This window comes from Macrosteles quadrilineatus, unplaced genomic scaffold (assembly GCF_028750875.1).
Source record: "Macrosteles quadrilineatus isolate MER2022 unplaced genomic scaffold, UCM_ALF_1.0 Scaffold_9__3_contigs__length_116548681, whole genome shotgun sequence".
Lineage (NCBI taxonomy): Eukaryota > Metazoa > Arthropoda > Insecta > Hemiptera > Cicadellidae > Macrosteles > Macrosteles quadrilineatus.
This window is the reverse complement of record NW_026542602.1, coordinates 83,560,183-83,577,939: the sequence shown is the minus strand read 5'-3', so window position 1 is coordinate 83,577,939 and position 17,757 is coordinate 83,560,183. Positions and strand designations below refer to the sequence as shown.

General features: G+C 35.5%; 1 protein-coding gene across 1 annotated transcript; it reads left to right on the top strand.

The window, feature by feature from the left end:
• The first annotated feature begins 825 nt into the window (after positions 1–825).
• On the top strand, positions 826–12,116 carry LOC129004113 (mRNA-decapping enzyme 1A). The gene is made up of 2 exons (XM_054432540.1): positions 826–2,448; positions 10,388–12,116. The coding sequence occupies exon 1, from the start codon at positions 1,004–1,006 to the stop codon at positions 2,399–2,401; it is 1,398 nt and encodes a 465-aa protein (XP_054288515.1). The 5' UTR covers positions 826–1,003; the 3' UTR covers positions 2,402–2,448; positions 10,388–12,116.
• The last annotated feature ends 5,641 nt before the right edge of the window (positions 12,117–17,757 follow it).

Here is a 17,757-nt window from a genome sequence, read left to right as displayed (position 1 = left end):
CACCTGTCTGCCATGTTATCTTATGGGACTTCTGTCGCTAAACAACACCATCTGCGACGTTGCCAATTCTACTAGGCCGCGGCCTGTAGTTAAAGGTGGCCGTGTCCACGCACGGGCAGTTAGTATGTGGACGGGCAAATGCAAGAATAGGCCGCCAACCTCTGTGATGATGAGAGAGTCAAAATCATAAATAAGAGAAGCAAATGGTAAGTAAAGAATAAAGATATGGTAAGACTTAAATTGTGATTAACGTTCGCACGAGTGAGTACTATGACTATCCGCAGTACTATCCTGAAAATTAGACCAATTCATATATACAAAGGCGATAATATGGTTCGGATTCCAATATAAACTGTAGGTCCCTTAGTTGCCATTTGCTGTATGGGCTATTAATTAACAGCTGTGTTTACGGAATAAGTCGGCCTTAGTCGCTAACAAGACTAAAAGATCGCGCCACTCATCATACACTTATTATCTCCACTCTACATTCATACTCGGCTTAAAATACCTACTTTGTATGGTCACCATTTCATTGAAAAATATTAAAAGTATCAATTAGATATTTACTCATGTTTTTATGTTGTAATCTATTACCATATTTTTTTAATAAAAACTTATATTTGTTAATAAGGTTATTTGTTTATATCCATGCTCACTCCGCTCAATTGGCAGACGAGCCACCCTAGTAGATTTGTGAACGATGTTAATATTCGAAGTATCAGATTCGCCGCTTGTCTGTCCAAAAGGTGTTATTGTATTGGCTCCAATGGCCAAGCTGACAAGCAGACAAGACAATAATGTTTTTGAGATCATGATCATGTCATGTCGTCGCGTCGATGTTATGTTATGTCTCATTCTCAATTTTAATTTCATGTTTGTGCTTTCATTTTATTAGGGCTTAAAACATTGAACTCGTATAAAATTTGTATTATGTGACAAGATTTTAGTAGTCGTATCTTATAAACAAAGTGTTTGCTAATATTGTTAGTTTGAAAGTGCGTATATGATGGCGGAGCTAAACGAATATAAGATGAATTTTGCTGCACTTAAAAGAGTTGATCCCTATGCAAAAGGTTTGGTAGAAACTGCAGCTCATGTAGCGTTGTACACTTTTGAAAATGAATGGGAGAAAACTGACATAGAAGGTGCCCTTTTTGTTTACAGTCGTACAGGTGAACCTTTTCACAACATATTGATCATGAACAGACTTAACATGAAAAATTTAGTTGAACCTGTTACTGAAGGTTTAGATTTGCAGCTTCAAGATCCTTTTCTTCTGTATAGAAATTCACAGAAGAAAATATATGGGATTTGGTTTTATGACAGAGATGAGTGTATAAAAATTGCAGGAGTTCTCTCAAAAATTATTCAAGAAACCCTTGAAAGTAAACCAGGAAAGGTAGGCCGACAGCCAGCATCAGGTTCAGGAAGTAATGTTGACATATTTTCAATGTTAACAAAAGCCCAAGAAGAATTTAATTCTAAATCTCCAAGGAAGACGAACGCAGACTTTTTGGGCAACTCTCATGACATGAATTTTAATCCAAAAGAAACAGATTTAACACCTAAGAGTGTAATGGATTTTTTCGCAAAAGCAAGCAATGGGTCTAAGTTTGCTCAAGACACAAACATCAATCAGCCCCCAGTTGTTTTTATAAATAACTCAAGATCAGGCCCACCACCAGGATTATCACGTATGCCATCTCTCCCGATAGCCATTCCTCCTCCTCAAAATGATGTTAAACCGTTACTGCAGCGTTTGATGTCTAATCCAGTTCATAGTGTTGAACACATTGAAAAGCAACAAAGAGCAATCACTCCTCAACAAGGAGACTTTGCTGGTTTCTTGAAGAATGGTGGTAACCACATGATCCCAACCAGTAACAGTATTGAAATACGAAATAATTTTTCGTTCACCACAAAACAAGGCCTGCCAATAATTGAAAATGGCCCTGTCAATATTCCAGGAATAAATAAAGTGGAAAACAGTTTAGGTTTTTTAAGAATCTCTGACTCGCCCCCGAGTGTTGTGCACTCTCAGCAGTTTTTTAACTCTAAATTGACCCAAAATTCTTCCCCAGTTGTAACTGAAGGACTGACAGAGTCAACTTCAATTCTTACAGAAAACCGTCCTCTGTCTGCACCAATGGACTTAAAACCAGCTCTTATGCCTCCTGTAATGTTTACTTCATCTGCAAAAAAGGAAGGAAGTGTGGAGGCAATAACACCAGCTTCATCCAAGATTGGCAATTCTGCACAAGCTAATCCTCAGAATATCCCAGAACCTCTGACTAAGAAACAGTTTGTTCAAGCATTCAGTTACTTGATGAAAAATGATCAGGAATTCACAAATAAATTACATGAAGCATATTTGAAGTCATTTGCGGAACTACTGTCTTAATCATCTTCAGGCTATCTCCAGTTGCTGTTTAACGTTTACAGTATTTGGTAAGTGTTATACAGTTTTAGTAAGTTACCTGGTAGGCCTCAAAATTGTGAGACCTGTAGCCTAACCTACTAAAAATAAGCATCAATATAATTTGTTTGTCCAATGAAGTGAGACACAGCTGGGTGGTCTTAACTTATTTAGGCCTATTTGTTCTACACATAGATAGGGGCTGTTTTAACTTACATAAGCATATAAAACACCCTTTGACTTGCCAACTTAACTTAATAACCGAGTAGCCTACAGTTCCACACATCTTTTTGCCAGAGCTAAAATTTTACGATCAAGGCAAAAGTTATTAGGTATCGGATAAAATATTAGTTTAATAACGTGTCGAACGAAAAACACAATCGAAGTTGTGACTTATGATTTTTATGAAGTTTTTTTTTACACTGTTTTGTGGCGGTTAAGTTAGGTTAACTTATATTAGCTTAGTTCAGTTTGGCTTGGTTTAGTTTATAATAAAAAGGGTTAACTTATATTCATAAAAACAAAAGTTAGGCTGTAAACTTAAGTGTAATATTTAAAAGAGATACATGTACTAAGACGTGAATTTATATTGATACTAACTTATCCTCTTTTTCATGAGTTTCATAAACTTTTAACAAACATATCCTAACTTATATGCCGCAGCAGCATATTCTACTGTAAAAGAATGGCGGACAGTACCTTAAGAAAATCCCTTTTAAAGACCAATAGGCCTATCGTTACAGAAAATCAATATTTATATTCAATAGTTGGACTATTCAATTGAAATATTTAATTCAATAGGTAGGTAGGTACCTATATCGAACTAATAAGGTACCTACGGTAGGCTATTTGATCCAATCTTCTTGTAGGTTTTCTGTGAAACTGTACGTAAATAATCGTACATAGCCTACTGTAACTTAGGCCTAATTTTAAACGGTGCCAAATTGACCTATGCTTGTTGCTCCCAAATAAAAGTAGGCCTATTCTGTAGGCTATAAATTAAATTTCATGTTTGATAAAACAAAAATTTCAACTAAGAGAGAGAGAGAGGGGGAGAGAGGGAGAGAGAGAGGGGGAGAGAGAGAGAGAGAGAGAGAGAGGGGGAGAGAGAGAGAGAGAATAACTTTTAATCAAAATCGTTAAGATTTGACAGGCGTCAGATTAATGTTATTGTTATAGGCTAATAGGTGAGATTGTGTAGTGAGTGTACTTCAGGTAATAGGTTCTCTCCAGTTCATGAATTCTTTAACAGAATAGAAGGGACGTTGGGAAAGCCACTGCTTCAGGTGAGATTTTACTTGGTTGGGACACACAGACTTCAGTTCTTCTGGTAGAATATTGTAGAATCTGGCTCCGGCGTAGGAAGGTTTCATCTCGAAAAACTTCCTGAGATGAAAGGGCAGGTTGAAATCTCCAGCATGTCTGGTGTTGTAGGAGTGAAGATGGCCATTTCTTTTGAGGCTTCTGGAGCATGCGGAGTCCACAGCTTCTAAGATGTATATGGCTACAACAGTGAGTATTCCCCAATCCCTGAAAGTCGTCTGCAGCTATCTCGCCAACCCAACTTTGCCATTGTTCGTATGGCTCTCTTCTGGAGAAGTAGGACTCTTTCCAGATTGGCGCAGGATGATCCTCCCCAGAGGGATACTCCATAGTTCATGTTGCTCTCGAAGAGAGCGTGGTAAGCGACTCTTGCTGTTTCCAATGTACTGGAGGCCATGACTCTTCTGATTGCGAATAATGCGCTACTTAACTTCATGCAGAGGATATCTACATGGGGTATCCATGTAAAAGTGGAATCGATGGTCATCCCTAGATGTGTTGTAGAGCTCACAGTGTCAAGGTTCGGCAAGCCAGGAAAGGGTTTTTTACCGAAAGTCAGTTGCTTGGTCTTGTCTTCGTTAAACACATGGTTGTTATTTTGACAGTAGTCTAATGCAACATTCAGAGCAATGTAGGATTTGACTTCGAGATTTTCCAAGGACTTGCTGGAGGATACGATTACAGAATCATCTGCGTACATAAAGCACTGTCCATAAGCGTTGACACATTCTGGTAGGTCGTTGGTGAAGAGAATGAACATCACTGGCCCCAAGACAGAACCTTGAGGGACGCCTCTTGTGACAGGAAGTGGGCTGGATCTAATCATCTTCGATACTTTTCCGTCTGTCGGGTGGATTTCAACTACTTGCTGTCTGTCTGAAAGGTAGCTAGAAAACCACTTCAGGGCAATATTTTGAATTCCCAAGGCTTCTAGTTTTGACAGGATCAGATCATGGCCTAAGCAGTCAAATGCCTTGCTTAGGTCAATGAAAATTCCGGCGACGGTCTCCTCCTCTTCTAGGCAGTCTATCACATGTTCACAAAGGTCCACCAGAGCTGTCATAGTTGAGCGGCCTTTGATGAAGCCGTGTTGTCTTTTAGTCAGGAGATCATTTGCAATCATGTATTCAAGTAGCCTGGATAATACAACCTTCTCCACTATCTTAGATACTGTCGGCACCAGTGATATTGGCCTGAAATTGCCAACTTCATCCCTTTTCCCTCGTTTATGTAAAGGGTATATCTTTGATTGTTTCATTTTTAAGGGGAAGACGCCTTGGGCCAGGGATAGATTTGATATATGAAGAATGGGCTGAAGTAATTCGTTTTTACAATGCTTGACCATTCTTGATGATATGTCATCCAAGCCAGTTAAAGACTTAGACTTCAAGGAGTCTATGACAGTTTTAATTCCAGTTTGTGAGTTGGCATGAAGAACTCTAGTTTTGAATTAACAGCTTCTTCCTTGGGCAGTTGAAGTGATTGAGGCGCAGAGTTGTCCAAGCCTAGGGTTTTGTCTGCGATCGTTGCAAAATAATCGTTAAAGTGTTGAGCAATTTTTTGAGGGTCCTCCTGGCGGGTATCATCTATTAGAAGGGATGTAATTTCGGCCTTTGTAGGTTTTGTGGATTTCCGCTCTTCATTTATAACATCCCATACAGCTTTGCTCTTGTTGTCAGAGTTCCGAATGCGCTCCGCATTAAAATCTCGTCGAAGTGAATTCAACTTCAAGTCATATGATTTTTTCAAGTTATTGGCTATTAACTTGTCTTCTGCACGCCCAGTTAAAATATAACAGTTGTTTGCCGCCAAGAATCTTTGTCTAAGCTCTTTAGCACCTTCATCATTTATTATTTTTGTTTTTCTTGGCTCTTGATTTTCTGTATGGACAGGCAAGATTAAGGTTTGTGGTAACGATGTGCATGAACTCGTTGTAGGCCTCATCAACGTCGTGTTTGTTGAGTACACTTTCCCAAGTTTCTTGAGAGAGCTGAACCTTCAGCTGGTCAAGATTACGCGCGGTCACCATCCGTCTGGTGTGACTTGATTGCTTGGGGATAGTCGTAGATAGGCGTATGGAGCATAATTGTCCGGTATGATCGGAGATGCCGGTGTTGATCACTTCGACATTGATCAGGTCCAGATCAAGGTTTGTGCAGACCGCGTCAATGGATGTAGAAGAAAAAGTCGAGATGCGAGTTGCAGGTAAATCAATTCTCTTGCAGTCGTATGATGTCAAGATTTCTGTCAGCAGCCTCTTCTCGGTCGAAGGCTTGAGTCCGTCGATATTGAGGTCTCCAATGACCAGGGTGGATGAGTTGAATACAGGAAAGGTGTCAATAATTTCAGCAAGAAGGTTTAGGGCTTGTTTAGTTTGATCCAGAGTGTCTGCGGGTGGTCGGTAAACTCCCAGTATGTACAGATATTTTGAACCACAAAGGCGCATCTTTACGGCTGCTACTTCACAGATAAGTGGTATGCTGTGACCCTCTACTTCCAGGTCAAAAACTTCGTTAGATAGCTTGTCATTTTTGTAGATGGCTACCCCACCTTTGTTGAGGTTGTTTCTTCCAAAGGAGGCTATCAAAGTGTAGTTTAATAGTCTTGTGTTCATTATTTCCTCGGGTGAGTTACCATGTTCAGTAAATACTGCTATATCTGGATTTAGCATGTGAAGAAGATGGTTGATTCTATTTATTTTATTGTTGATCCTGTCTGTGTTTTGATGCAAAATCTTTAGAGGCTTCTGTGTGGAATCTCTGAAATTTGTTTTGGTTGGGATACTCCTAAAAAAGAACTGTCACTTTTTATTTCATCAGGTGGAGATACAATGGTCCCATCATAAGTCTGTCTATTGTTGTTTGATGAGGAAATTGAAGCAACATGTACAGCTTTAGCAAGTGGTGAATGTTTGTTAGTACATGTGGTAGTTTGCAGATCATTGGTATCGGACATTTTAAAAGTAGTGTAGAATTGAATGTATTTTGAGTAGAACTCTTCTATAGATTCATTGGGTGGTCGTATAATCGTGTTCAATGGTGGAAGCCTAGCTCGAGATTCTGATGTTGCGTCATCTTTGGATAAAGAAATGTTTAAATTTATTCTATCTGGTGCTACGTTTTCAGTATTGAAGGTGTCAGTTGCGATGGTATCTTGATGGGAAAGAAGGGATTCATGTGGTGTTCTGATGATGAGATCAAATTTGTCTTCGAGCTTCGCTAATGATTTGCAGTCTAACTTACTAGTAACAAACATAAACACACACAAACATATAAACAATAAACATATTGGGCTTTTTCTTAAGTTACCTTCCTAGACTTGTTACAGCCGTAACGGCTGTAGTTAACACAGATATCCCTATTCAGCATCTAGCGACCAACGATGTAAAGAACTACTAGATTGCGCTCTCAGTGGCGTAGCGGGCGCTGTTTTCAGTCTAGCTCCCCCCACTAGGCAGACCCCTCCGCAGCCCATACACTCACCATTATAAAACACTCCTTTTTAGTCGCTGGTCTGTTGAAATATATACCTAGAGATAAAATATTGCTAACACATGTCAAACTCTTTTTAAACTGTTCTAAACTTAAGTTCTGTTTAGTTTCTTGCAGAAAATAACACATGTGAACTCTTTTAAACTACACTATTTACATTTGATTTTAGATGTTTTTAGTCAACTGATATTGCTAGTTCCAAATTATGTATGGTAGATATGGTAAATTAATAATCAGTAATGTCAAATAAAGGATAGAAAATAGGCTACAATATTTGTAACTTCAAATCCATTACTAATCGAAAACATATTACACATGAACATTTCTGAATAGAATAAATCTGCTTAGTTTTGGCTGCATACCTATGTTTGTTGTGAACAAAATACATTTTTTCTTTAGCTTTTTTGTGATCTATTTTGTAAGATTACATTCTCATCACTCCGTGAAAGAAAAACGTACTGTAGGTATTGTGTTTAAGTCAAACATAGGTCTGCAGCACAAACCCAACAAAATCGTTTTATCCAGAAATGTTTTAATGTTTTTGTTTGATAAAATACGTTTGAAATTAAAAATATTGTATTTTTTATAAGTATATTGTAGGCATTCTTTGCAATTAGCCTACAGTTAGGGGGACTTATTAACTTATTACCTACCATGTAAAATTTGGAACTAGCAATAAGTTATCAGTTGCCTTTAAAAATTTCTAAAACCAAGATTAGTGAATGTTAGTTAGGCTATACAGAATTCAAAAGGGTTGTTTTCTGCAAGAAACAAAACCGACATAGGCTAAAGCTTTGAATAGTAAAAAAAAGTAAAATATGCATTAGCAATAATATTATCTCTATATAGCCTATTTCAACAGACTGGTGACTAAGAAGGTGCATTTAATAATGGTGAGTGTATAGGCTGCAGCGGTGTCTGCCAGTAGGGAGTGGGGGAAGCAGGACCGCGCGGCCACCACTGAGCCAGCGTTCCATATGTGTTGGTTATATCGTTGCTGGCAACTAGGGGAGTTCAGTAGTGGACAACATGGTAGATGGGTTTCCTATCTCAATTTTTAATAGCAACAAAATTATAATGATGCATTAGTGTTGCACTAAACCTATCTGCCTAGCTTAACACATTATTCAGAGATACACTACCTCCACAGGGGGACGGCCCGTCGGAAGAAAATCTTAAATGTAGGCCTAAGAGCATATGTTGATGTGCACATCAAATTAAAGGCCTTTACTAGTAGAATACAATGCCGCAAATTTAAACTCAAAATGGACAACGGAGCTCAAAGATGGCAGCTGTTCAAAGATTTCTTGAATCTGCCATTTTGAATCTTTGAACGGCTACCATTTTTTACTTAGTTCTCCTTTTGAGCTCAAATTTTTGCCATTGTATATTCTACTAGGCTACTAAAGCCCTTTAATTTTATTTGCATAATCGACCTATGCATACGCTTATGATTTTCTTCCGTTTTCTAGCGCACCTGAGGTGGTAGCGTATAATAATAGTAGCCTATTGCAAATTCAATGCATCTTTGAATAGTTGTCATTTTGGACTAGATTGTCCGTTTGAATTTGGGTTTGCGGCGTTGTATTTTACTAACAAAGACCTTTAATTTGATGTGCATACTAACCTACGCTTACATTTAAGATTTTCTTCTGACTCCTATCGAGTCGTCCGCATGAAGAGGTAGCGCACCACTGAATAATGTGTTAAAATGATTATAATGCTCAATAACTGTGTATCACGTTTTAAAGCTACTCTTAAAACGGCTACTTTTAAATTACTCTTTTAAAATATTTAAAACCGTCCTGTGACTATTTTCCACCCTATTCATTATGAATGCCTCCTGGACTGATGTTTTAAGAATAAGTACCAAGAGACCGAGCTTTGCTCGGATTGAATAAAGCATTTCTTAAATGTGAACCCATTGTGAACACAGTGATTCATCTACACTCCTGCTCAAGATGGCCGGCCTGTTGTTTATCATATTGCTCAGCCATCATATCTGAAATTATTTCCCTACTGTTCTTATTGGATGCAAGATTTGGTCGACGTTCTTAAACCTTGGTGAGATGTACTGTATGTGCTGGTTGGAACTGGCTCGGTTGTAGACAAAGTTGTAAAATTGTTTACCTGATGATCGATTATATAGCTCTTTTTCCCTTGCAGACTCTGTATATATTTTCGGTTTGGAGGTCTTCCGTGTTTCATTCTAAATATTGAAAATTTATCTTGAAAACATTTAACACTAATATGTATACTTAATAAACCATGAAGTAATTATAACTATTCTTTAAAACATCTAGTTTAAACTAACCAATCCAGTTATTTTTGTTTATACGTCAAATCAAATGATGACAAAAAATACCCCCACCGCAGCAAACCTGCAGACTAAACGAATTTCCATTTGCCTGTTTTCTCACTTAGCCCTAACTCTATTATTTAATATTAGGTTTAACGAGGACCTATGTTTGCAGCTACAGGAAGGGTAATAAAGTGTGTTTTTAGTAAAATCTTACTAGGTTAGTATAAAATAAATAAATTTGCTAAGTTTAATACATAAACAAGTAAAATACAAAAGTTTATTTATTCTCTTAAGACTCCAAAATGAGTACCGGTAGGCAATAGTCATCTATGAGTTACGATTGAACTGAGGAGACGGAAACATCAGTAATCTAGATTATATAGCCTAGTCATAATCATGAAAGAAATGGTTAGATCAGAAACATAACATTGTAAAGCAGACTTCCTTCCATACAGGAATACTGGCATTGGTGCATAGGCCTAAGTTATGGAATTTAATGAAACAATCCTAATTTATTTGTAACAATATAAAATTGGAAAACAAAACATTAAGATAAACCTAACAAAACAGTAGGTTTGCTAGTATTGTATGTTAAAGCAGGCTATTTAATTTAACACCAAGCTCCAGTTGTATTGGGTGTCGCATCTTAACTGCTCATGCTAGCAGTTTTGTCGTACAACTTGACTTGGGACTAGAACCACTTTTGTTGCACGGCACCAGTCGCGTCACAATAATGGGTTTAGTTTATTAACATGCGAAGCAGTATGACTCCTAATCTAGGTGCTACAGCCGTACGATTAGAGTCGCTACCTCAAGGCAAATCTGTGAAACTATAATGAGTCTGTTGTGTTCTAGGTTTCTTAGCATCAGTGCCGAGATCTGAATGGACCCTACCTGAACATAATCTTTCTAATGGAGAAGATAGCGTAGGCCTACACAAGTTGCTAGGATCTGCAAACACTTTTAACATAGAAATCAACAAAGTAAAGAAGTAAGTTACATCATCGTTAAATATCATGATGGACAAAAAATAGCATGACAGGGATATTTGTAAATCAATCTCGTATTATACTGCTAAAATGTGTAGGTAGCCAACTTAACAATTGAAAATTATTTGACATAAAAATTACTTTTTGAAATAATAAATTGAAATTATTATGGATCATTTTCTAGCTAACTAATTTTATTTACTGTTTAGCCTTTTAAAACTAAAAAAAAAAAAATACAGTAACCATTAGTATTTTTAATACCGACAAACTTCCTTTAAATTGATTGGAGAAGGCAAATTTTTGTCTTAAAGTAATACAGAACATACAATAATTTTAAGAGATTGATTTTTCTTTTACGTGATTGAATCGGTGCTTTATAATGTTGTAACCTGATTTATTTATATTCTGGACATTAGCCCAAATAGGCCCTAATTAAAATTTAGCATAAAATACGCTAACGTCAAGTTTTTAAATACATTGTTTTTTTCAAATAACTACATAACTTATATAGGCTACATTTTTATTTTGGTGGGCAAATCAAGGAGTTGTAAAAAATCGTCTGAATGTAATTTCCAGCGTCTTTTAAGTGCAAGTTATTTGTAGGACTAAGTTAATGGAAATTAAGAATATGAAAATGAACCTAAATGTGTATGTGAGGACATCATTTCATGTAACTGTTTATTTATAGTCCTCAATCAATGTTTACTTGCACATTGTTATAGACTTAGACCTCAGTTACATTTCCCATTTCTTAAGAGTAAGACTGATAATTAGGCCCACCATAAAATGACCCTGATTACCAACGAGATACGTAATTTTCTCTTTAAAACTCATTATTAAGAACCTATTTAGTATTTATATTATTTGATGGAGAAGATTTTTTTATTTTTAAAAGATATTTGATTTTTTGTTAAATTTAAAATGTTTGTCTTATGTGTTTTAAGTTGTTTTAAGCTAGACCATAACTCTATTTTTCATAGAAGGAGACATTTTTTTGTTACCGTACCTTTATTTTCAGTTTAATGTCATTAAGACCATATTGAGTTTTAAATAGGTAATCAGAGAAAAACAGGGCTTAACCAACAACAATTTAAAATCATTCTGGTCTTTAATAACCTATGCACATTGGATTTGTAAAAACTTCTAAACTAACTGAATAAGGTCTAATATTTCGCAGAATTGTAACTGAGGCCTTGTTATTGTTTTTATTTAAGTGTCATTTGAGATAGAATCACTCAAAAGCTTTTAAGATTTCTTTGATATTTTAAAAATTAAATAGTTTTTAAAAATGAGTAGAATGGGGCCTGTCAGACCGGCATAAGGATAAAGTTTGCAAGACTTTGTTTCCAAAGGCTGCTATCAGCATAACAAATTAATACAATTTAACGTATGGTGTTGCTTAAAAACTAAAAACATGATCAAAGTTGTACATTTCATCCCCTAATGTTCGACTCTTGTTAAGTTTATACATTGGTTTCAATTCTGCACTCTTTTCACTATTTCATAAAATTGAGTCTACTAAAAGAGACATTTTAATTTCAAGTTTGACTCTGTTTCAGCTTATTTTTCATAGTTACCGGTAGGCCTACCAGATTATGAAAATATGGTCTAGGGGGGAGAGGGGGGGGGGGGCTCGAGCTCCTGCCCTTATAAAACTCCAAGTTAACAATTTTTTTTTTACTATGCAGTAAAAACATAAAAGTATTCACACTTATGACCGATGAGTTATTCATAAGAAGTGCATAAAATAAAACTTTATATCTAAATTTGAAATATTTTCCTGATCCCCCTCTTTCCTGGGTGTTATTCTGTACCCTTTAGACCCTCTGACCCCCATTATGGAAAATTTAAATGGACGTCCATGTTAAAAGGAAATGCATATATATAATAAACATTAAATCGTAAAACAGTAGGCCTATAATTAACTGTTTAGTAAGTGCAGTAATAAATAGTTTAAATGAAATATTAAGATGAATTTTAAATAGAGGAGTTAAAGTCTTTTTGTTAACTCAGTTCAGACAAGCAGATTTAAAGCTAGCATAAACTATCAAAACTGTTGGAGCCTGTCTTTTGAAATTTAAAGAAAAACTGTTTACATTTATTTACAGATTTAATTTGGTTGTTTGCTTGGAGAAGATAACAATTTAGAAATTAATGTGCAGACTCAATGATTCTTGATTTGCTCAGCAATTGTTATCTTACATTAAATGTTTTTGTACAAAATTACTGTGAAACACTGTGAATGTGAATATTTGTAATCTATTTATTAAAAAGTTTGGATTAAGATGTCTTGCTAAGTTGTTATAGAATGTGAAGTAAAGATTATACTTGTTTATGAAAAATAATGAAGTCTATCTCTTACTACACTGAAAATTATGATTCAATTTTTAGAAGTTTTGGTACTGTACTAGAAAACGATGTATTAAACAAGTTTTGTAACATGGAGCTAACGGATATTTGTAGTTCTTGAGAAAACACCTCATTCAATATCTTAGAAAACAACCACCTTAGCCATTCTACACTCCATAATATACACCCTTACAGTACAAGGGCACAAGAGTCTGCAGTTGGCGGCAGCCAATACCATGACCGGGCTAGCGCGTCATTGCAACATCGCCCGTTGACTACCACTCGGCCCCCATTGCGGGCTGTGGTGACACTGATTAAAATATATTAACCAATATTTTTAAATCAGCTGGTATACATTTTCACGAAAATTGGTGAAACTATATATATATATTACAGAAATAAACAGAGCAAAGCTTGATGTAACTGAGTATGGTAACTAGCTGTTATCCACAGGCTTCACCCGTTTGACTTCATAAGTATCAATAAAATTATTGCTGAAATAAACAAAACAGAATACAGTAATACAAACAAATAATCACACCTGATTTTAAGTAAATAAGTAACATATAAATAAGTAAATAAGTACAGTTGAGGTATTTTTAACATTAGGTATATGGAAAGTTCCCTTTAGAAAGGAATTACGACCTTAACACGTTTACTGCTGAAATCCTTTACTATGGTGCTCCCTAAACTGCGGGCGGAGGCGCGCTACTGAATCAGCGATCGCTATTGGCATTGAAATATCTCAGTAAGACAAATCACAAAAGAGCAGTGATGATTGTTCTGCGTTACCCCGAAAGTGGACGTAGTTCACTGAAACACCCAAAGGGAGCAGCACTGCCTGGATCAATAACTAGAGTCTTTGTAATACGGCTCGAACAGAGGATTCCCCGATAACGGGACAAAATCATAGCCAGACGGGATTTTAGGACTAACCTACACCAAAATAAAGCTCGCATTCTAAGCTACAGCCTGGCAACAATCACAACGTTCCCGTCCGTGTGCTGGGTTCATACTGATACAATGTTTGGCAGGCGAGCACACTACTGATATAACAGTAGGCTGCAAGCAGTGCCAGTGCCGCGCTACTGCTATAGCAGTAGGCCGCTGTAAACGTGTAAACGGGCAATTTATGAAATAATGGATAGTTTTGCGCAATGTTTCTCGTCATGACAAACATTTTAAGCATATTGTTTATGGGGGTGTGACTTGTAGTTTTCCCAAAAGTTCATGGGTACTTTATTTATATATGGATTAACAGATATTATTCTTAAAATTTAACAATCAATTAATAGATTTGGCAACAACGCTTGGTCCTCGCCTTTTGAAGTCACATGGTAAATAGGCTCTTCCCTCAACTGCAGACTCTGGTGGTGCATATTGTAAAACATTTTATGCATTTAATGCTATTAATAATCATGACTGTAACATTGTCTAGTCCATAACAGTTTTAAGTACATGATAATTTGTGTCATTTCCAATTTCAATTTTGATAAAATGTCTCTTAGGCCTATTTTATGCTGTCATAGAAGTTGTGGCATTTAAAAGAATTATCTGTGATAAAACGTGGATATTTTGTTCTAAATCCAGATCAGTGACGTTAGGTTTTTATCATTAATTGACATTGTCACATTTAATTAATGACTCTCCTTGGTTATGTCTTATCCTCTAGTTGTAAATAAAGGGATATTATTGTTGCATTTTATTTATTGACGTTACAATAAATGGGTCTAACTGTATAGTAATCAGGCCTATTGCTATTCAGGATGTTTCTTAAAGGCCTTCACAACTATGATAGCTTGTAGAGAGATATTACCATTTTACTTACAGACATATTTTACTGCACATTTTTATTCTATGAAGGTGCAATATGGCATCCACAAACAATGTACAAATGTTTTATATAGCCTACCTTATGTGCATAAAAATTCTTTACCTTGCAGGGGTTTGTCAAAGAAACTTTTCTTTACCATTAATAATATATCTGCTAATAAGCTATAGCTAATAATATATAGCTCAACGATAAGCCTTACCTTGCCAATCAGTGATTGAAATAATTATGTAAAATATAAATACTAGTTTTTTACAAGCTCTCAGGGTAAAAAGTACTTTGAGAAACAACCTACAATTTTGAAATGCATGCAGAGTATTGTAAATAATGGTCTTGGTGTTGATGTAGATTATTGTCTGTTCAAAATCAGAGTTGTTTTTATGTGGTCTATATGTATCCAAATAAAAATAAGTGATCCAAGGCTTTGTAAGATATTTGCAACATTTTATCAGATAAAACTATACTTCCTCTTGTCATTTTAAGTTTCAACTAGATTAGATTGCTCCATAATATCATTGCAGTATTTGAAACAAAAATATATTATCTTGTATATAGTTAATAATTTACTGTAAATGGATCGTCTCCACTAGATGTACAGGGTATGGACTATATATATTGTTTTAGTTGGATATTTTAAAATGAAATCCAACTCATATCTCTTTCTAGATTGTACTTAATGGTTATGGATAAAGCTATACATATGGATCATTATTTTCTAAAGGAAAAATAAAATGCAATATTATTATGATGTGATAAAATGAGACAAAACATTCTGTTTAAAAAGTGTCATTTGAAATATGGTGATTCACCATCAAAAAAGCAGAGGAAAAATTGGTTAAAGTCTAGTTTGGCTGAAAGATTCACAGTAAATGGCATCTATATCTCTTGCTATTGCCGTAAAAAATGTAAAATATTGTTGACTTTCAATATTATTTTTAACGCTTTGTTGATACTTGACAATCGTATAAGAAAAAGATTCATACAAATTATAAGTAGGTAGTTCTGATGCACTATTCTGACTAAGAATTTTTGAAATAGCAAAAAAATCCCCATTTGTAAGTTGGGTTGGTTATTTCTTAGTCCTTAACGGCTTTACGGAATAATTTAAGAATATTTTTTTACAGTTAGTTTTGAATTAATTCTCAATATAACATTGTACAAAAAGCTTATGTGATAGTTATATGAACTTAATTTAGTTTGATTTGTTTTCAAGGTAGATTAGATCTATTGTACAAGACTGAGGCTTGGGATATTCCTCTATTTTTCTTGTGTGATAAAACTCCTGTAAAATGTTTAAATAAAACTTAATTGTTAGATATCCAAACTGAAGTTGTTCTTCTCCTGCCTATTATTTATCATAACAATAGTAAATATGTTTATAAAAGGTTATAGGGAATTTTTTGTGTACAAAAACTTGCTATTCTGAAAAAAATATTAAAATAAGTCCTGCAAAATATTAAAATGTTAACTACTTTAAAAATATATCACCAAGTTGCTGAGGTTTAACCTGTATAAAGTGGAACCTCGTGAACAAGACCCTTGATAACTTGTTTTAAATATAAGTTGCTGAACACATACAAGGGTTGTCCGTAAATTAGGGTCTCCATCGCAACCGCCATAGCAAGCTGTGTTAATTCAAACCTGAGTCCAACATCGTGTCCTCTACCGGTTCCCACCCCTATTGGAAGAATGGTCTCATCATAGTATTAAATAATGTTGAGTTGGAAAATGGACTCTTCTGCCATCTGTGATAATGTTTCCCATCATAGGAAGGGGTAAATTCCTGTTGGTCAGTTTTAGTTGTGTACGCATAAAAGTGTTTTTACGTAAAACTAGGGCTTGGGAGTTTAAAGACCGTACATATTTTCACAATGGGGTTGATTGTGGGAGTTCCATCAGTTTCCATTGAGACAGGATTAGATTTGAGGTAACTTTGCTACTTGGCGTGCTTCAGAATTCCAGGGCTGGCCGTAATCCTTGAAAAATGTATAGAGACGTTTCCCAACAGTTTTGCAATCTATTTTAAACAGACACGCACTATGATCCACATGAAAAATTCTCCTAACTTTGGAAACCGCCCAAACTTGACAAATGAACAGCATCAGTCGGTCTACATGAAAAACATTGTTCACATTTTTACAACCACCTTCAAACTCCCTCCACCCATTACGCACATTTTCTAGGTTTTTATTACATGTTAAACTACCCATTTTATTACATTCACGTCTGTCTGGCCATGGACTTCAATAGCAGTTGATGACTGAGACCACAGAGATCTAATCACAGAAGACGATTTACCATAGTTATAATTTTACCATAGAAAATTATGTTTTTCTACTGCAATTTTTAAACGGTAAGAGATAGAAAGAAAACTTAAATACGTAAAATGTTTGTTAAAAAAGGACCTTTCACGTGGTATGAAATTTGTTATACATTGCTATTTAAGAATTTTGAGTTTTCAGCTTTCTTTTATTCTTAAAATTTGAGATTTTTTTAAAATTAGAAAATAACATGGAAAATGCCCTTACTACAAGTTATCTTAAAGAGTAGCTCAAGAATAAGCTTGGAAAGAAATTTGGCGCTGTTCCGTTAAGTAGTTAGGGTAATACGGTACTTAACTTCAAAGTCCTTTTTTAACAATTTTTGACCCACCCTGTAAATACCTTAAAGATAATTAATCTTTTTTCGACCAAAATGATCGGGGTGATTAGACCTTTAAATTGATGTATCACACAACCCATATGTTTACATTTGAAAATTTCTCAAAAAGCACCCCTACCCCCCCCAAATTGGGCCCTTTTGGGGCATTTTTCAAAATTGAAAATAATTTATTGGATTTGGCATGTCCAAATTAGGGGGAAATGAGAACAAACAAGTGTTAAAAGCCTTACCTTTCCACACAACAGATATGGAAAGTTTTCAAATGAACATCCTGTTTATGTAGTGGTGGGAATCACCGAATGAAAATAACCGAATCAATCGGTTATTGATGCTGAATAGACTAATTCGGTTATTTTATCCTGGTTCGGTTAAATTAGTCTTACCGAGCGATTCGG

Coding starts and splice junctions, on each gene's coding strand:
- LOC129004113 (XM_054432540.1), top strand. CDS start 1,004: ATGATGGCGGAGCTAAACGAATATAAGATGAATTTTGCTGCACTTAAA.